Genomic DNA, 22484 nt, shown 5'->3' on the forward strand with positions numbered 1-22484 from the left:
TGGAAACACAACAATCCAAAACCTATGGGACACAATGAAAGCAGTCCTGAGAGGGAAGTTTATAGCTCTACAGGCCTATCTCAAAAAACAAGAAAAAATGGTAGTAAATCATCTAACTCTACAACTCAAAGAATTAGAAAGAGAGCAACAAGAAAAGCCCAGAAGGAGCAGAAGGAAGAAGATACTAAAGATTAGAGCAGAAATAAATGACATAGAGACCAAAAAAAAATACAAAAGATCAATGAAACCAAGAGCTGGTTCTTTGAAAGGATAAACAAGATTGATGAGCCTCTAGCCAGGCTCACCAAGAAGCAAAGAGAGAAGACTCAAATAAACAAAATCAGAAATGAAAGAGGCGAAATAACAACAGACGCCAGAGAAATTCAAAAATTGTTCAAAAATACTATGAACAACTCTACGCTAACAAACTAGACAACCTGGAGGAAATGGACATATTCCTAGAAAAATACAATCTTCCAAAACTCAATCCGGAAGAATCTAAAAATCTCAATAGGCTAATAACTGTGGAGAAATTGAAGCAGTCATCAAAAAGCCCCCAGCAAACAAAAGCCTGGGGCCGGATGGCTTCACAGGGGAGTTTTACCAAACATTCAAGGAAGAACTAAAACCTAACCTCCTCAGACTACTACAAAAAATTCAAGAGAAAGGAACACTTCCAAGGTCATTCTATGAAGCCAGCATCACCCTAATACCAAAACCAGGTAAAGACAACACAATGAAAGAGTATTACAGGCCAATATCCCTCATGAACATAGATGCCAAAATACTCAACAATATTCTAGCAAATAGGATCCAGCAATACATCAGAAAGATCATACACCATGACTAAGTTAGGATTCATCCCGGGGATGCAAGGATGGTACAAATCTGCAAATCAATAAACGTGATACATCATATAAACAAATTGAGAGATAAAAATCACATAGTCATATCTGACGCAGAAAAAGCACTTGACAAAATTCAAAATGCTTTCTTGATAAAAACTCTCAGCAAGGTAGGAATATAAGGATCATAACTCAACATAATAAAAGCCATATATGACAAACCAACAGCCAACATCATAATCAATGTGCAAAAGCTAAAACCATTTCCCTTAAGAACAGGAACAAGACAGGGATGCCCCCTCTCACCACTCCTGTTCAACATAGTACTGGAAGTGCTAGCCATTGCGATCAGAAAAGAAGAAGAAATAAAAGGCATCCAAATTGGAAAAGAAGAAGTAAAACTGTCCTTATTTGCAGATGACATGATACTGTACTTAGAAAACTCTAAAGACTCCATCAAAAAATTATTAGACTTAATAAATGAATTTGGCAAGGTAGCAGGATACAAAATTAATGCCAAGAATCTAAGGCATTTCTTTACACTAATAGTGAACTTACAGAAAGTGAGACTAAAAAAGCAATCCCATTTACTATCACACCAAAAAAATTAAGATACCTAGATATAAACTTAACTAAGGAGGTAAAAGACTTATATGTGAAAAACTACAGGACACTGAAAAAAGAGATAGAGAAAGACATAAACAGATGGAAGAACATACCGTGTTCATGGATTGGCAGAATCAACATCATCAAAATGTCCATACTACCCAAAGCAATCTATAGATTCAATGCAATCCCCATTAAATTACCAATGGCATATTTCACGGATCTAGAACGAACGTTCCAAAAATTCATCTGGAATAAAAAAAGACTCCGAATAGCTGCACCAACCCTGAGAAAGAAGAACAAAGTAGGTGGGATCTCAATACCAGATATCAAGCTGTATTACAAAGCCACTGTTCTTAAAACAGCTTGGTACTGGCACAAGAACAGGCACACAGATCAATGGAATAGAATAGAGAACCCAGAAATCGACCCAAACCACTATGCCCAATTAATATTCGACAAAGGAGGCAAGAGCATACAATGGAGTCAAGACAGTCTCTTCAGTAAATGGTGTTGGGAAAATTGGACAGATACATGCAAAAAGATGAAACTAGACCACCAATTCACACCATACACAAAAATAAACTCAAAATGGATAAAGGCCTTAAACATAAAATGTGAAACCGTAAAAATACTATAGGAATCCACAGGCAGCGAAATCGCAAACATATGCCAAAGGAATTTTTTCTGTGATACTGCTCCTAGGGCATTGGAAACTAAAGAGAAAATAAACAAATGGGACTACATCAAAATAAAAAGCTTTTGCACAGCAAAGGAAACCATCAGCAAAACAACAAGAAAGCCCACTGCATGGGAGAACATATTTGCCAATGATATCACTGATAAGGGTTTAATCTCCAACATTTACAGGGAACTTAACAAAAGGAAGATAAACAATCCAATTAAAAAATGGGCAAGGGACCTAAATAAACACTTTATGAAAGAGGACATACAGAAGCCAGCATCACCCTAATACCAAAACCAGATAGAGACAACACAATGAAAGAGAATTATAGGCCAATATCCCTCATGAACATAGATGCCAAAATACTCAACAGAGTTCTAGCAAATAGGATCCAGCAATACATCAGAAAGATCATACACCATGACTAAGTAGGATTTATCCCGGGGATGCAAGGATGGTACAATATCCGCAAATCAATAAATGTGATACATCATATAAACAAATTGAGAGATAAAAATCACAGTCATACCAATTGACGCAGAAAAAGCATCAATTGATGGAGAAAAAGATGCAAATCAAAATGACAATGAGGTATCATCTCACACCTGTCAGAATGGCTATCATCAACAAATCAACAAACAACAAGTGTTGGAGAGGATGTGGAGAAAAAGCAACCCTTCTGCACTGCTGGTGGGAATGCAGACTGGTGCAGCCACTGTGGAGAACAGTATGGAGTTTCCTCAGAAAGTTAAAAATGGAACTCCCATTTGACCCAGTGATCCCACTTCTAGGAATATATCCCAAGAAGCAAGAAACACCAATCAGAAAAGATATATGCACCCCTATGTTCATAGCAGCACAATTCACCATAGCTAAGATTTGTAAACAGCCTAAGTGCCCATCAGCAGATGTGTGGATTAAAAAACTTAGGTACATGTACACAATGGAATACTACGCTGCTGTAAAAAAGGAACCCTTGCCTTTTGCAACAGCTTGGATGCAACTGGAGAGCATTATGCTAAGTGAAATAAGCCAGTCAGAGAAAGATAAATACCACATGATCTCACTCATTTGTGGAATATAGAGAACAATATAGACTGATGAACAGGGACAGATCCAAAGACAGAGTAACAGCAATCAGACTATCAATCCCCGGAGGGAAGGAAGGGGAGGGTGGAGGTAAGGGGACGAGATCAACCAAAAGAGTTGTATGCGTGCATATAAGCCAAACCAATGGACACGGTCAACAGGGGGATGAGAGCATGAGTGTGTGTGGGGGGGAGGATGGGGGTTATTGGAGGGATGAGGATACATTTGTAATACCTTATCCAATAAAGAAATTTAAAAAAAAGAAAAGGAGGACACCAAAGTTACTCATTATATGATAGCTAGTAAAAATAAAGTATGTTTAAATATACATAGGACAAAGAAAAAAAATATCAAAAAAACAAGAGCATATACATTCCCTTGTCCTACTAATATATATTATAGCTGTAGGACTGTGAAATATACAGGGTGTCCCAAAAAATTTATACACACTCTAACAGCTGATAGCTCAATTTTGAAAATTAAATGTATTTTAATCAATATTGCCTTTATGCCAGGCCAGCATGGCTCAGTGGTTGAACATAGACCTATGAACCAGGAGGTCAAAGTTCGATTCCAGGTCAGGGCACATACCTAGGTTGTGGGCTTGATTCCCAGTGTGGGGCGTGTAGGAGGCAGCCAATCAATGATTCACTCTCATCATTGATGTTTCTATCTCTCTCTCCCTTCCTCTCTGAAATCAATAAAATCAATAAAAATATATTTTTGAAAAATAAACACTGCCTTTAAAATTATTCAAAATGTATGTATACATTTGGGACACCCCATATGAACACTGTTTACACTATTTTTCAAAGTTGTTATAATGTAACCAAAGAATTTACATAATATAAATGTGGAAAAATAAAATTGAGGGGAAACAAAACAAAATAACTGGGAAGAAGGAAAAGGGAGGATATTGTGGCAAAGTATAGAAAGGGCTTTTAGGTCAGGGAGGTGGTCTGTCAGTGAGGCAGGGAAATCTAAACCTTTAGAATATGCTACATTCCTCCTTTACCACAGAAACTGTAGCAGTCTTTTAGGATTAACCTAAAAGTGACCAAGGTTACTGATTTCTTTTTGTCCCGATTTTAGTAGAATTATAAGAATTCAGACATTAGAATAGGACTGTCATTTCTCATTTTTATAGTTAACCCTTGTCACAGAGATGAACTCAAAACTACTGTTCATCCATCATTTTCCTTCTCTGTTGAATATGAACTAATTAATATACGAGAATGAAAGTTTTAGATCACATACATTATAGGTTGCTTAGAAAAATATTTTATAACATAAAAGTGACTGACTCAAAATTTATTATGCCTCCTAACTTCTCCAGTTGAAGTAAAAGAAATCATCAATAGAAGACCTCATGTAAATGATAAAAAGTAATTTGAATTTTATGCTTTTTACATCTTTGATTAAATTTTCATAGAGGGATGCTATAGCTAATAAATAGCTGAGTCTACCCTCCTATTAGATTTGTTCAGTAGGCATTCTCCCCAACATACAATAAATAGAATTTTTCTGATTATTCAATATTTATAACCTCTTTTTTCCCTCCAAAATGTTTATATTTTCTTGAATATTGTCTAATAATTTAAAATCATTATTATGACCCAAGTTGAAAATGATATTTATTCATCACCACATTTTCAATCTCCAGCTTAACTTTTATTTATACTTAGGGATGTTACAAACTTTATGGCAATAGAGATGATACAATCATTGCAACTCCTAAATTTTAAATGCCAATTTTGTTCCTTTAACTTTGATATGATATTATACCACAGATGAGAGTTGGAGTCAGGCATCTTCCAGAGAAAAAGGCAGGAACTTGTTAGATATTCAGGAATGAAACCTTATCTTCATTCTTTCTAAAAATAGAGGCATGCCTGTGAAGGCAAAAACTGCAAAACACTCAATACTATTCACAAGTTAGAAATTTCTTATCAACTTCAATTCTGTCCTACCAATACACTACAATATTTTATACTAAAAACTAGAGGCCCGGTGCACAAAATTCGTGCATGGGATGGGGGTGAGGTCCCTCAGCCTGGCCTGCACTCTCTACAATCTGGGACCCCTAAAATGGCAGTCGGACATCCCTCTCACAGTCCAGGACTGCTGGGTCTTAATCGCTCACCTGCCTGCCTGCCTAATCACCTCTGCCTCTGCCTGCCTGCCTGATGCCCCTATCTGCTCCCCTGCCGGCCTGATAGCCCCTAACCACTCTGCCTATTAGCATATTACCCTATTATTAGTATAGATACCCTCAAGGAAAGTATTGTTTCATGCATAGCCTGGAAATGGGTAATTCCCCACCTAACCAAACAAGCCTAAATAAATATGGTCTGTTTACTTAATTTCAGATGTGCCTCAAATGATTTTGGTCACAGGTCTGAGAACATAACAGGTTCACTTGTCTCCAGACCTTTGTTCAGACTGTTTCCTAAGACTTAACCCCCTTCCCTACTAATGTTGATAGAATGCCTATTAGCTTTAAGGGGTCTGTCTTTAGACTATCTCAGTAAAACCTTCCAAAAAATCTTATTCTTGGTTTATAGGATCAACGTTTGAAGCCATACATAGGTAGAATTTAATTATATTCAATTTAAAATACCATGCCATAGTTTTTTTTCTTTATTGATTTCAAATTGAGCTACATAATGGGCAACTTTGTAGATGAGCACTAGACTCATTAAGAAATAGAAAAATACATTAATAAATCTTTAGTAACCATCATAATGGTAAAAAAGTCACAAAATTACATAACTAAACATGATATAACTTCTTCATGATAAATAGGATTTACTTCCAAAGTTGCTTTAAAAAATAATCTAGTCCATCCCTAGTTTTCTTACACTCATAATCTTCTTATTATACACCCCGAAAATCTTTTCAATGCTGACTACTCATGAGTGAACAGTCCTTAGTAGACCATCATATTCATCTTATCTGTGCCTTTGTACTTCAATGTTAGATTTATTATAATTAGATGAAAAGTATGACTTTCTGCTTCATACGATCTGACTAAACTGTATCATATTGAAGAAAAATGAAAAATTTAAATGTTCAAAGGCCAAATCATTTGAAAAAGGAAGATTGCTCTTCAGTTGTGGTTCATTTTTAAGTGCTGTGTTATGGCCTTGATCACATCAGTGAAGTCACTAAAATCCTTTTTTAAGTATATAAAGTATTTAGAAAAGAAGAAAGGCAAACAAAACCACAAAATAATTCATGTTAATAACTTCATACACAGATCCTAGGGAGACTTGCAAGGCTGAGTTCTGCTTTATGTCACTTATCCATGTTTGGGTTTTTAATGAGACTAAAAATAATTTATTAAGCCTACATTTGCTTAATCAGTGCTTCAAGTCAGCAAGTACTTAAATACTGAGAGACATTATTTTTTACATAAAAGTTTCTCAACTTATAAAACATTTTCTATTGACAGATAAGGCATAGAAAAATGCTAATGACATCTGCTAAGCTTTACTTATGAAAACTTAAAGAAATCCTATGGGATAACATCACTCCATTTTTCTTGGAGTACCTCTGATGGAGACTTCCTAAAAAAAGTCTGGAAATAATTAGAAACTATTACAGTACCTAGAGAAGTTTACTTGAAAACTAAATCTGCTATTCATCAAAGAATACAACACAATCAGAACACAATGTAAAATAAGGTGCACATATAGGATAATCCTGATTTTAAAAACTTAAAACAAGTTTAGAGAAGACAGCATTAGACCAGTGATATACTATAGAAAACATCATATTTAAATTACTAAACACTGATTTTTTCCAAAATAATATCTATCTTGATTTTTTTATTTTACAAATGACAGAAAATCATTTTTTTCCAAAGATGCTAAGTACAACTTTAATATAAATTAAAAGAGAGTAAGAATAGTCAATTATTAATATTTAATTTTGTGTCATAAATATTACATTGAAAAGGAAAATATCCAAAACACAGTAAAAAATGTTTTGGGTATTTCTGGAAAAATAAATGCAATGCTAAGAGCTTTTTAAAATATAAAATATGTTTTCTACAGAGACCAAAAATTCCACTGGTGTGGGTGGGGGGAGGGTAGACTGGATGGCATGTCCTTTGGAGCTGAAAAGGCTATCCACATGAACTGAATTATTCTTGACAAGTACCTTCAGACACTTGTAATGTGATCTCATGTAAATTCAGACCATATTTTGCACACAAACCACTGGTAATAGTAAGTTTAATCAGGAGCTCAGATAAGAAGGAAAGAAAACTAATATCCTTAATTATCAGAGTAGTTAACATGAAATTTCCCAAATGGAAAGCACAAAAAATAAAAGCATTTAATGTGTTGTAGCAAATAAAAGAAAAGGGCTGCAAGAAATGTTACATTTTCCTTTCCTTTTTCAACCCTTAGCTACCCATTCTCAACAAAATTTTATTCTTCGGTGGTTTATAAATTTGGAAAAAAGTAAAGCACATTTTAAACAAATAAATAAACTGGAATATTCCATTAGCATTAAAAGTTTATTTTAACCAAGAATTAAATCACAGTGTGGATAACATCTTAGCTGTAATTCCTATATTTTAGTGGCCCAGTGCATGAAATTCATGCAAGGGGTTTGGCCCTCACAGCCCGGCTTCGTCTGGAAGGTTATCCTGACAGTTGGCCGGAAGGATGTCCAGACGGTCATTCTGCTATTTGGTCTAATTAGCATATTAGCTCTTTATTATATAGGATATTATTCATTCATATTTTTAAATACTTTATTAGTAGTAATAACTGCTCATCATAATAACATAGAAATATCAATACTTAAAAGAGGCGATTGTAAAATAAAATGTAAGTACAACTCAGAACTCTGCAGCTTAAAAGATTTCTTAGGATTGCCTTCTGCCTTGCCGCAAACACAGCCTACAGAACTGTGCTAATTCTACAGGGATCAGCTCCATTGTTCAAGAGATGCATTAGGGCCTGTAGAAGAGAACCCAGCTTTGGAGAGTGCTATGCCAAGCAATCTCCCACAGCAGCATTAACTATAGTTATTTCTCTTCATCAGAAGTCTGCTACTGCTATGGGATGCCCTGCTAATGGGTGAAACTAGAATATAAATCATGTTGAATTTGACTGGTAAAGAACAATGATAGATTATTTTTAGAAACTTTTAAGGCATCCATTTTCTTGTGTCCTTAAAACCAAGGTTTTATATACATCCATGGAACAATTAATGACCTACAACGATGGTTGATGGTTTTATAATTTTGAAGTAGAATATAAACTTCTCCCACCTGAATTGTAAAAAGAGAAATTACTCATCTGCTTCTTTAAAAATATTTTGTGAAAAGCAACATTTGAGCTTAAGAGAAAATACAGACGGAGCTTTTTTAAAAAACAAACATACATTTCTAAGTCACTTCCATGAGGTGTATTTAATCAATTAACCACTTGAAATATTTAAATGCACTTTGAATTATTTTTAAAATTACCTTAAAAATCAAACTGAGAGACATGCTTATAATTGCTTTGCTGAAACACGGAAAGAAAGTGCACAGCATAGAGAGCTTGAATTTCTCACTCTTCCTTTCAATCAATATCTGAGGCAAAGTTTCATCTCTAGGGCCTTTAATGGCAGGAATTCCTGGAGCCAGCAAATGAGTAATGTTAAACCTATGATTAGATGATGAGGCCATCAAGGACACTAGACCCTAATGCTACACTCCTCTTTATTTCTCTCAACTGCAGTGAAAACCAGAGCTAAGGAAAAAGGAATTTAAAGCTATTTTTTCATAAAAGCATTTTTTTAATGTGCATCATTAAGATCCTAAAAGGTCCAGATAGATCTCTCAGAATGTCTCTCGAACTCAGGACTCGGGTATTAGGTAACAAATTTCAAATGCCTTGAAGATGAACTCCTGCTGGGGATGCTGTTTTCTTTAATGTCTTTTTAAAATTCTTGCTGGCTGAAAAGGGGGAAATGGACCTAACGATTTCCCTATGAACATATTCTTGAAGAAAGTAAACCTGAAGAATGGAAATCTATCGGTAAGTTTTTGGTTTATTTTTGCTGATGTTTTACAGGATCTACTGAAGCCATATTGTTTTTTTATTTGGGAGTCAGCTTTTAGGCAAACCTCTGGTCAGTAACTAGAAACTGTTTAATTGTACTTTACTTTTGTTGAGGAAACTAGGAATAAATGTTATAATACTTATTACAAAACATAAGTAACCTCTTTTCTCATTCTCATATTACAAAATATGTATACTTAAATAAAAATCAGAATCACAAACATACTTGAAAGAGCTGGTGAGAAGAAAGACCATTAGGTACCCAATTTAGTTATCAGAAAAATGTAATATATATATATATTTAATTTTATTATAATTGCTAGGAAGAAAAAATATCCAACAATTACTATTCTATTTTTAATTTTGATTACTAAAGAAAAGCACAAGTAGATTTGTAGAATTTACACTGAAATACACAAATTCCACTTACAAAAAGAAAAGAGAAGGGTATTACATCAAAGACAACCCACTGATGAGCTGTATTTATACTCTGGCTATTGCATAAAAAAAAACAAAAAACTTAATTTTCATTATCTTGAATCCAACAGAGAAGAAATCATGTAATTAATAGTAAAAATTAAAATGATAAATTTTATTGTATCATCTTTAAAAGATGGGATATAAAAAGATAAATAACAAATTTTGTATATATATATATGGAGATAAAAAGATAGGTAACAATAGCAGGATAGGAAAGGTGGGAAAGAATAAGAAGGCTACAGAGAGTAGAAGAAGGGGGAGGGAGACTTTTTCAATATTTACATGGTAAGATCATCTACATATAGGTATATCTCAATATAAATTACTTTTTTCATCTATGAGATGATAAATGAAAGTTTAAAATATATAAACATATACATATATATGCATAATCATTCTATTGTTAGAGACATACAAAAAAAATCAAGTGAATGAGATTTCGTACCTGAGAACAAAGCAGCATAACAAGCTCAACCACAGAAGTACTGGACTTCATACAAACAAGGCCTATAATAAAGAAGGGTTTACAAAAAATGAAATTACAATGGAAGACACATTATCATTCCAAGTTAATTCATGATATAGTTTTAACTTTAGAATTCCTAAAATAACATAAATGGATACATTCACTAACATATACTTTATTGAATTTATTAGGGTGACATTGGTTAATAAAATTACTTAGGTTTCAGGTATACAATTCTATAATACATCATTTGTATTTTGCATTGTGTGTTTACCCCCCAATTCAAGTTTCCTTCCTTCACCACTTATCTCGCCTTTACCATTGAGATATTTTATAGCATTAATTTTTAAATATTCAGGTATTCACGATGTAAAAAATACTAAAAATTGACTTCATGTTTGGGTTATTTATTTGGTCAAGGCATTTCTTATATTTAAATAAGGTGGGAATAGTTACCAAAATTGATGAGGTAGTTAGGCCTACTTTCATTACAATGACATTTGTTATGTGATTCTTTCTTGAAGCACAGAACAATAATCATTGAAGATCTACCTACATTTTCTTCCAAAAGGAACAATTAAAATAATTTGCAAATAGGTAATTCTGCATTGGTTGTCAGTTGTTAAATGATTTTAAATATATTGGAAATGGAATTTTACACAATTAACATATTAAACAACATTTATAAAATCTTTCAGGGTTCTGCTTCCAAAGTCTCTGAATAGATATCGGGGGAGGGAGAAAAATTAAATATTTACAAAATAATGGCTACTATTTATTGATCACTTACTATGTGATGGGCACTATGTGTTAAGTGCCTTAGGTGCATAGTCTCATTTAATTTTCATTTAAACTCTGTTATATACTATTTTTATTCTCATTCCATAGGCAAGAAAATATTATTCCTATAAACATTAACTAATCATCCATACTTTTTCCAATAATAATGATAACTGCTGTATAACATGTAACAAAGCAGATCACGATTGGTACTTTTTAAAAGTGTCAACAATGAGGAAGATTAACCAAGAAGTAATAACCTCTGGATGACAGTATACTAATAATGATGATACTAATTGCTAACTTATAGTATACTTTTACAAGTTTGTCACTGTTGTTTTTTTTTTAAATTAACTTGTTAGTTTTTTTCTTTTTATATGAGGACAAATGTAATCATTAAAAGCTTTTTACAGTAAGAAATGCCATCATCTTACATTAGTGGTGGCTAAATGGAGACTTGAAGCAAAACCAGTAATTTTTGTCTTCTCAAGGCAGTGATGGCGAACCTTTTGAGCTCGACGTGTCAGCATTTTGAAAAACCCTAACTTAACTCTGGTGCCGTGTCACATATAGAAATGTTTTGATCTTTGCAACCATAGTAAAACAAAGATTTATATTTCTGATATTTATTTTATATATCTAAATGCCATTTAACAAAGAAAAATCAACCAAAAAAATGAGTTCGCGTGTCACCTCTGACACGCTTGTCATAGGTTCACCATCACTGTCTTAAGGTGATTTCAATAAACAGTTTCAATTGCTTTCTAGACACTAGCATGTTTATTTGTTGTAGGTCATGATAAATACCATTTTGTGTCCACTCTGCTGATGACCCTACCCTTATTGTACAGATAGAACAAGCTGCAAAAAGGTGCTAGTATTCCATCTTATCAGATCTTTGGGCAAACAGTTAACTAATGAAATAAGAGGCAGATGTGAGAAGCTCATTTAAGAGACAATCGGCATAACTGATCAGCAATTCTGGTGCGCAGGAGCTAGAGCAGAAAGAAGCTAAATGGGACACTTATTACCTGTTGGCTACTCAACTATTTGAAATTCTGACACAGAAAAACCAAGTAAAAGGCCAAAGGACTATGTATAGCAAGAAGATCATAATTAAGATATGTACTGCATATGAATTTAGATTTAAACTGTAAGGCTATATAAAGAATGATTAGACTACAAGGCTATTTGAAGTGGCTATACAAAGAATCAGTCACCATATATGTTATGTGCATTAAGAGTTTTTAAATACATAACAACTTGAAGTAAAAATTAGGAAAAACATGCAGTTACATTCATTTTTCACAGACTAATGTTTTAAATGAACAGTCAAAATAAAATCTCCATGTAACAAAAACATTCATAATTTTTACAAGTACTATCATAAGAAAAATATAAACAAATGCTTAATCAATACTTTGTTCCAAGAAAATTATAACAAATGGATAGAAAAATTGCAGATTATAAACAGTACTCTCAGTATTTTGAAAAAAGCCACTGTGATTTCAACTCCACAAACACTCACACCTTTACTAAACTAATATGTTTTCTAATTAGTTTTAAACAATATTAATTAATGGATTCTCTTCAAAAGAAAAACAAAACACTAACCTTGACAATGAGAACACAGTAGAGGCAATTTTGGAAGACTTACCAACCTTCAAAAATTATATAATCACTTTGGTTGCAACTATTTCTAAGTGTTAACAAAAGTATTATTAAAAAAAAAAACAGGTAAACTCCAATATTTTTTTAGTGATATTGAAAATAAAGCAGTCTGATAACACTCTGTCCTTGTATACTTTCTAAATAAAAAAAGACACTCATATTTAAAAATTTAAGATGTGATTATAAAAATGGTTTTGTATAACTTTAGTCATAAGCTCAAATAGCCAAATTTCCTAATGATGCTAAAAATAACTCTGGCTATAAATGGATAAAGCATATATCTTATAAGTGTGTGTCTTAAACAGGTTGAGTTTTTCCTTTTTTGGGTTTGGCAAGGATTTCATAATCAAATTCACTTCTTTGATATTTCCTCATATATGCAAAGTATAGTGTTTGCACTCAGGAATTTACAATAATGAACAAGACATCATCTACCAGGGGTCCTCAAACTTTTTAAACAGGGGGCCAGTTCACTGTCCCTCAGACCGTTGGAGGCCCGGACTATAGTTTTAAAAAAAACTATGAACAAATTCCTATGCACACTGCACATATCTTATTTTGAAGTAAAAAAACAAAACGGGAACAAATACAATATTTGTATTTGCATGTGGCCCGCGGGCCGTAGTTTGAGGACCCCTGATACACCTTCCACATGTTCCATACATTAATCCAATTTCTAGATTACCCAACATTTACATTGAGACTTATTATTTACAATCACTTCCATATACAGTATCTCATTCGATTGTCTTAACAACTCTGAATTAATTATTGTTAACCCATGTGATAGATAAGAAATGAAAGGACTCAGTTACTAGCCCAAGGTATTTCACTCAGTAAGTGGTGGAACTGGAACTTGAATTCAAGTCATCTAACTTGGGAGCTCTTATCATGTTTGCTGTAGAGTTACATAAATTAGATGACATTAATAGGATGGAAATGTGTGACTAAGAAAGGTCATACTGCTTAATTTCAACTTGGATGATTCTGACAGTTTTCTTGGAAAAAACAGCATATATTTGTCAGACATGGGGACAACAAGCACAACCATAAGCAAGAAGTACAGAAGGAGCAGAGAGCAAAAAAATATTTTTTTGAAAGGCTTTATTCCTTGGGAGATGGATGACTTAGAGTTTAGGGAGTATTTGAAAGTGGGACTAGAGAGCTAGCCTACAATTCAAAGATAGATAAAGATTGAAAGAAATAAAATTATATATGTTTTTGAAAGTTAAGAGGAAGATTTTAGAGCAAGTTATAAAATGAGGAAATGATCTTATGGCTCAGTTTTGGCATTACTATTCCATGATGACTTTTCCTGCCTTCAATTAAAAAGTGTCCCCAAAGGAGTTGTACATGTGTGCCTCTACAGCAGAATCTAGAAGTATTGGCCAATAAATAGAACATTTTCATCAGCAAATATACATTCACCAGCATAAATATTCTGACTAGAACTACTAATTCAATACTGTATACTGTACCAGGTTACCAGTATAAAGTGAATACCTGGAGTGTAGATAATAAACATGTAAGAGAAGAAGGCCTATATATATATTGGAGATATTTCATATATAGTAAGACAAACTGGGTAGTATGAGCTTTTCAGTATATTATGAACTACTTTGTTGAAAGACAAGGTTGGCTAACTGAGTGGCTAACATACAAGTACTTGAGATGATTAGTTTAGGTAGACAAATTTGAGGTGGTGCAGATCCAGGCAACAAACAAAAAATGGGCGGAGCTGAGTAAATGGTTATCCAAAACACTGGTAGTTCTTTTGGGCTCACCCTTACTAGGGTTAAGAAGTCACTTTAACTTTCAGAACTACACTCTCTCACCATTAAAACAAACAAACAAAAAAACAAACACTTAAGTTGTAAAATGAGTGTAAAGTTAAACTTTGACCTTGGAACACAGCTATCTTTCTTTGATACAAAGAACATTGAAAGGTACAGTGACCATCTTTTAATACAAAGTTGTCAGACTCTTTTCAATGTGTAGGTTGACTTTATGTACCTGTAGAAGTAGAGGATGAATAAAAGAGCTTTAAAGTGGTGTAGAAAAAGTCCATCTCTAGCAGGATGTTCCTCAAGGTGGGTGGTGAAAGGTTTTAAGCATTACAGCAACAGCAAGGAATCGTATTCATAGGTGGAATTCATCTTTTTAAGTAGCATCAGAGTTATCTTTCAGCAAGGGCCCTCTTCCAAGGAGGAGAACAGTAGACATTCATGACTACGGTGGTGCTCTGAGTGCATTCTCAATAAGAACCAATTAAATGAATAAATCTAGAAAACATCATTCAAAGAGTAATACTGTAGTTGATAAATTAAAAATATAAGCTTTTTGAGGAAAATAAGTATTTTTTTTTTGAGGAAGAGCCCAAGTGATTCAAAAATCATTTATTGAACATGTCTATTGGGATAGAAACCATGCCAAGTACTAAGTATAAAAAGAAGTAAGGAAAGTGGGCCAGATTATATGAACAAAATCATTATATACAATTCTAGGAGGTACAGAGAGAGTATAAAGTGTCAGAAGAACAGGAAGAGCCAAGAGCAACTCTGGAGCATTTATAAGGAATGTGACATTTGAATTGGATGATCCTGAGCTTATCTGAGTAAAAGAAGGAAAGAAGGGAAAGTCAACCGAGGTGAAAGAAAAATGTTAGAGGTATAAAGAAACATGAAATAGCTAGTAAAATCAAGTTGGAATGTTATGTTAGAGAGTGCAGATGTGAAAGAGGGTGAGCTTAAATGAAGACAGAAAGCTAGACAGAAGCAGAGCCATAATTGGCATATTTTTTCCTATTGGCAACAGAAAACCAGTGAAAAATTCAAACAAGGGTAGATAGAATCTAGTCAAATTTGGAAAGATCTCTTTCTCTCAGTGGTATAGGAAGAAACATGAACTACAAAGTCAAATTAAGATAATGAAGGCCTGAGATGAAGGTAGTGGCAATGCAGATTTGAAACACATTTGACCTTGAGACAATAAAATATTTTTGACAGAATATGAGGTTAAAGTGTAGTAGAGTAAAGGAGCAATCCAAGTGTGAGTGATGATACCTTTAACTGAGATAAGGAAACAAATGAAGGAGCAGGTTGGCAGAAAGAAAGTGCTGAGTTTAAATCTGATCAAAATCAGAAATATAGATAAGCAAAAAAACTTAATTTTGAGATTATGATTTATTCTTTTAAAAAATTCTTTCAAATATTACATGTCTCCTTTTCCCTCCATTGGCCTCTCCCTGGCCACCCCAGCCCCCAGCACATGCCCTCACCCCCTACTGACTGTGTCTATTGGTTATGCTTATATGCATATATACAAGTCCTTTGCCTAATCTCTTATCCCCATCCCCCTCCTCTGCCTTCCCTCTGAAGTTTAATTGTCAATTCCAGTGATGGCAAACCTATGACACGTGTGTCAGAGGTGACACGCGAACTCATTTTTTTGGTTGATTTTTCTTTGTTAAATGGCATTTAGATATATAAAATAAATATCAGAAATATAAATCTTTGTTTTACTATGGTTGCAAAGATCAAAAAATTTCTATATGTGACACGGCACCAGAGTTAAGTTAGGGTTTTTCAAAATGCTGACACGTCGAGCTCAAAAGGTTCGTCATCACTGGTCTATTCAATGCTTCTCTGTCTCTGAGTCTATTTTTGTTCATCAGTTTATGTTGTTCATTATATTCCACAAATGAGTGAGATCATGTGATATTTATCTTTCTCTGACTGGCTTATTTCACTTAGCATAATGCTCTCCAGTTCCACCCATGCTGTTGAAATGGTAGGAATTCCTTCTTTTTTTACAGCAGCGTAGTATTCCATTGTGTAGATGTAACTTGGTTTTTAAATCCATTGAAGATGGTGTGGTTTCTGTGGCAGCGCTGGCCTCCTCACAAATGCTTGCAGTGGTAGCAGGGGTTCCCTGTCTAAGAGAGCCCGGTTCATCAGCCCCTGAAAGTCCTGAATGATCTAACTGTCACACACACACACACACACACACCACATCCACACACTCCCCTTTCGCTCCCACTCACTAACACTCTATTCCTCACTGCTGTCCTGCCAGCCGCCTTCTTACATATGATGATTTATTCTTTCGGTATATCTGACAAACCAGATAGAAATAAGTCACATAGATAACACGGTATTGAAAAAAATATAATTGTGACATTTTTATTAGTCTCACTGGTATGTATAGTAAAAATACTTATTGTACCAGTACAGTTTTAAGATCTAGTTTTTCTATTTCTCCTCATAGTAAAATACATTACTTTATTTTCCATCAAATAGATATGACAAGTCTGATTATTTGAATTTTTAAAACTCAAGTCTTTCCTGGACTATTAAGTTTTTAAATAAATTCCTAATGATTTAATTTTTTAAATCTCCAAATTAGTGGAGACTAATGGCACTGAAATAGCTTCATTTTAGTAATAAATAATGAAAAAAAAACCATAGACATTTAAAGGAATTTTGCATGCTCACTATGCTTCACTTGCTTTAGTCTCAGTGAAGTATAGCTGATAATTGGTTTGAAATTCTCTGTTCTATGTATTTTTCACATTGTGTCATGAAGCATTCTAAGATACAATGCAAAACTATAAATGTATATATTTTAAGACTTCTGCAATATTTACATATCTCTATAAGCATACTAACAATTTCTTGTTTCTTACTATTCTGTATTTTTCAAATCTGGAACATGCAATTTATTTTCCTATTTCATCATTGTGATATGCTCCTGTCTATAAAAACTTAGTTTCAGTATAATTTTTTAAGACATCTGAACTTAAAATTAGCAAACCAAGTAATTAATTTGGCTTTCTAATTTAAAACCAAAAACCAGACCCTCCCCCCCCCAAAAAAAAAAACAAAACCACACACAATATTAAACATCATTTAAAATAACAATGGCTAAAATTTTTATTATTGCTAAAATTTATAGATATGTAGTATAACTACTCTTTTGACTCAACAATTTAAGATTGGTCGTATGTTCTTTTAGAAATTTTACTTTAATTTAAAAATGCATTATAAATGCAAACAGTGGCAATATTACCTTAAAGCAACTAAAATATCTAAAATAACGTTAAGTTCAGTTACTAAGAAAAGCCTCTTTAAGCATAATTAAACCATTATAGTTTATTTTTATATTTAGATTCTAAATTTTAACTGAAAAAATACCCTAAAAATCCCATAAAGACAGTAAATCCATTCATTCATTGATTTACTTTATTTCACTAAAAACTAAGTTATGGAAATTTTACTGTCTTTAGAATAGGCACAATACTGAAGTCTCTGGATATATCATATATATCGAGTCAGCAAACATTTTCTGTAAAGTCACAGGCAAATAAAATATTTTAGCTATGGATGGCCATAGTCTCTGTCATAGCTATTCAACCCTGCTATTGTACGGTCAAATCAATCATAGGCAATGTATAATAATATGAGCTTCGCTGTCTTCCAATAAAACTATTGACTCATTCCAAGGCATGTGTGTGGGTGTGTATGTGTGTAAGAGAGAGAAAACACATACAAATGCACACATACACATACATCTATAGATTTTTAAACCTGGAGGGGAAATTATTTTAGATTTATATCTATGATATTTTATATTCCAAAACCCAAAAAAGCTCTGAAAAAAGCTTTTTTGTTATTGCAAACTCAATTATCAGCAAAATTTCACCTAATGTGATGCTATTAAAATCTTTATCCCGCTTAGTGTGAATATCTCTATGTATTACTGGAAACAAATCATTGTGTTTGATTAACAAGCTATCCCAGACCCCCCTGAAGATGCTATGAAATATACATAGAGGTACTTATTACCTGTCTTAAATCCCCAAATATCTGAATTACAGGCACAGCTGGCCCTAAGGTTTTGAAGAAAGCATTTCAGGCATTTATTAAAATAAATGTGACTCAGATTTTAAAAGTCAGAAATTAGTAATACTCCCTTATATGAAATATTTTGAAAGATTAATAAAGAAATTAATATCATTAATATTAATTACAATTTCAAAGTAATTTGATATTGTAATTTTCCTGATGGAAATTCCGTATGTTTTAAAAGAAATAGAAATCTATTTCTGTATGTAAATGTTTGGCTAAGTGTTTTGAAAATATAAACTTAGGACATTTAAATAGTTCAGAAATAGAATTAACTGAAACTGCAATTATGCAATACCCCAATAATCATTTTGACTAATTTATTGAAATTGTTTGTCTAAATTGTTTCTTTTTTCAATCATTGTGTTGATACAGCCTAGAAATCTTACTGATTTGGATTTTTTTTATTTTTTATTGATTTGCTTCTGCTAACATTTTTTTGTGTTGTTGTAGAGCTGGAATTCCTAAGACACGTTCATAGACAATTTTCACAGAATAACAGATTACCAAAAAAAAAATAAAAAAAAATGAAGCTATAGTGATAGTTTCTACACAGATATTTACTGGTGAGATGATTTAGTATGAGAGGGACTGAAGAGATAGTCTCATGTCATTGATAACTATTACATGTGAAACACTGCTGCCGCTCTGTTACATGCTTTAGAAACCAAGTTTGTGCAAGTCCATCAAAAACATCATTTCAAGGGAAATATTCAGGCAAATTCTTGAGTCCAATATCACTTTTTTCATGTCACCCTGTGACTTTAATTTTTGTTTGCAGATTCGATTGAAGTACTATTTTTCATTTACACATACTAAAAAATAGATTACAAATTCCAAATCTCTTAGGATTATTGACATTTTGAGTAGGCTGACTCTTAAGACATGTTCATTTAAATAGTTTATTTAAGGAACTATAAGTAAACCTGAGAGATGACAGTATTTGACTTCAAGTAACTAATAGTCCAGTTACAAAGATAATATATTAATTAAAAAGTCTAGTGGTATTACACTGAAAAAATTACAATAAAACTCTATGCTTCAAAATAACTGAAAACAATCATTTTTGAGGTTTTTATTAAATACTCCTGTTCATAGTATTAGTCTCAAATTTCCACTACAGAAATGAGTATCTTGCCCTTTTCTTCACTTCTGATTTAATCACAACAAAAATGAATAAGGGTGAAATAAGGTAAATAAGAGACATTTTCACTATCATAAATCATATGGATCCCTCAGTTGTCTTTGGGTTAAATTTTATTTTTGAACCAAATTCTACATCACTTCTCTGCACCAACTTTCTTCTGCTCTCACTATGCTTCTTGAAATTTCAAAGAAACTCAATCAAATTCTAAAACTACTAAACTATATCGGTTCAAATTTTGACATAATCCATGAAAGACTCTGGTCCCATTCTTATTGAGAATGATATATTTGTTTTAGCCATGTATTTCACTTCAAGAAATACTAATAATCAAAAGAGTAAAAAAATACTCAGATAAATAGTCATACAATTAAATTACATTAATAGTTACAGTTGAATAAAAATGGTTATACTAATGCCTTTATATGAAAAATAACTATTCTATAAAATATAGGATTCACTTTTTAAACACTGTATGTATAAATGTATAATTTGGCCGGGGTGTTGTGGCTCAGTGATTGAGCGTTGAGCCATGAATCAGGTGATTATGGTTCGATTGCTGGTCAGGGCACATGCCTAAGTAGCAAGCTGAGTCCCCAGTAGGGGGCGTGCAGGAAGCAGCCGATCCATGATTCTCTCATCATTGATGTTTCTATCTCTACCTCTCTCTCCCTCTCCCTCTCCTTTCTTCTCTGAAATCAATTTGAACATATAAAATAAATAAATAAATAAATAAATAAATGTATCACTTGTATAGTTATAGCTCCAAACAAACCAAATTCTGGCTTTCATTTGTATTCTCAAATAAATACATTTAATATCTTTAAGTTCTCAAATTCAAATAAATTTAAAGTTGCTTTTGTAGTAATATATGCTTTTAAGTTCTTTATTATTTGGATTCAGGAAATCATTGGCTCATTTCTCTTCAATACTTAAATATACTGCAAAATATAAGTACTATGTGTCACTTTTCTTGATCATGCACTCATGAAGTCAAAGATAAAAACTATAACATAATTGGTAAAATAAAATCTTACCTAATAGACAAATATGCAAATTGACTGTACCTTTGCTATGCCTTAAGCCACACCCACCAGCCAAACAGAGCAACCATATGCAAATTAACCCAACCAAGATGGCGGCCGGCAGCCATGGAGCTGGAGCGAGTAGGAGACTTGCTTGCTCCAGTGATGGAGGAAGCCAGCCTGCTGCTGGCTCAGAGCTCCGCTCAAAAGAAACAAAGTTTCAATTATAGAAGGTAAACAACCCCCAGATACCTGCTTTCAGCAGGCCGTGGCCACGGAGCTGAAGCGAGCAGGAGTGGGTTGCCCCTGGTGATGGAGGAAGCCAAGCTTTCCACAGGCCTCCACTAAAGGCAACAAAGTTTCAATTATAGAAGATAAATAAATCCCAGAATAAAAAAAAAAAAAGGAGAGGCTGGGAGCTTACGCCACCAGGGTGCTTGGCCAGCCTGGAAACGGCCCTCAGCCCCTCACCCAGACTGGCCAGGCACCCCAGTGGGGACCCCCCCATCCTAAAGGGGGTGTGACCAGCCTGAAAACAGCCATCAGCCCCTCACCCAGGCTGGCCAAACCTCCATGGGGTGAGGGTCCCCACTGGGGTGAACATCCTCCGAGGGGTCCCACACTTTAAGAGGGCATAGGCCGGGCTGAGGGACTCCCCAAGTGCACAAATTTTTGTGCACCAGGCCTCTAGTTATTTTATAATTGTGATAGAGGCACACAGAATAAAAGTTTCAGGTTTAGGTAGGCTCAAATAGAGGTCAAACAGGTGAATCCCAGTTATCTTCAAGAGCGCATTAACTTTATCCAATAATTATACACAGAAATCGTTGAAGTACTGTGAAAAATATATATTAGACCTTCACAAAGTTCCTTATCTGTGCTTTAAACAAATAGTTCAATTTTACCCAAGCTGAATTTTCTTTACTGAATTCTCCATTTAAGGCAAAGTATTAAATAGAGATGAGTAATTAGTCCAGAATTATTCATTCTTAGAAATTAGGAGGTCCTTGAAACTTGAAAGTTCCTGAAATTTTACAACATTGAAGATATTCTCATAAATCAAAGAAATTGTTATAAACATGATTTTTTTAAACAACCAGCTTCCTTATTTATTTATTTATTTATTTATTTATTTATTTATTTATTTAAATCTTTATTGTACAGATTATTACAGTTGTTTCTCTTTTTTCCCCCCATAGGTCCCCGCCACTCGGTTCCTACTCCACCCTCTGCCCTTACCACCCCCCCACCCACCGTCCTCATCCATAGGTGTACGATTTTTGTCCAGTCTCTTCCCGCACTCCCCACACCCCTTTCCCCCTGAGAATTGTCAGTCCACTCCCTTTCTATGCCCCTGATTCTATTATAATCACCAGATTATTCTGTTCATCAGAGTTTTTATTCACTTGATTTTTAGATTCACTTATTGAAAGATATGTATTTCTTGTTCAAAATTTTTATCTTTACCTTTTTCTTCTTCTTCCTCTTCTTAAGGAATACCTTTCATACAATACTGGTTTGGTGGAGATGAACTCCTTTAGCTTTTTCTTATCTGTGCAGCTCTTTATCTGACCTTCAATTCTGAATGATAGCTTTGCTGGCTAAAGTAATCATGGTCATAGGTTCTTGCTATTCATCACTTTGAATATTTCTTGCCACTCCCTTCTGGCCTACATAGTTTCTGTTGAGAAATCAGCTGACAATCATATGGGTACACCCTTGTAA

At 33.7% G+C, this 22484-nt stretch overlaps 1 protein-coding gene across 4 annotated transcripts in view; it reads right to left on the reverse strand.

Annotated features, from left to right (window-relative positions):
• The window catches only part of NBEA (neurobeachin), a 990744-nt gene that overhangs the window by 499388 nt on the left and 468872 nt on the right, over nt 1-22484 (reverse strand). For all 4 annotated transcript variants that reach the window (XM_059684425.1, XM_059684424.1, XM_059684423.1 and 1 more), the window contains one exon: nt 10216-10277. In XM_059684425.1, coding sequence (XP_059540408.1) covers nt 10216-10277 — 62 coding nt within the window. The remainder of the gene's footprint in view (nt 1-10215; nt 10278-22484) is intronic.

Source organism: Myotis daubentonii, chromosome 2 (assembly GCF_963259705.1).
Source record: "Myotis daubentonii chromosome 2, mMyoDau2.1, whole genome shotgun sequence".
NCBI classification, from domain to species: domain Eukaryota; kingdom Metazoa; phylum Chordata; class Mammalia; order Chiroptera; family Vespertilionidae; genus Myotis; species Myotis daubentonii.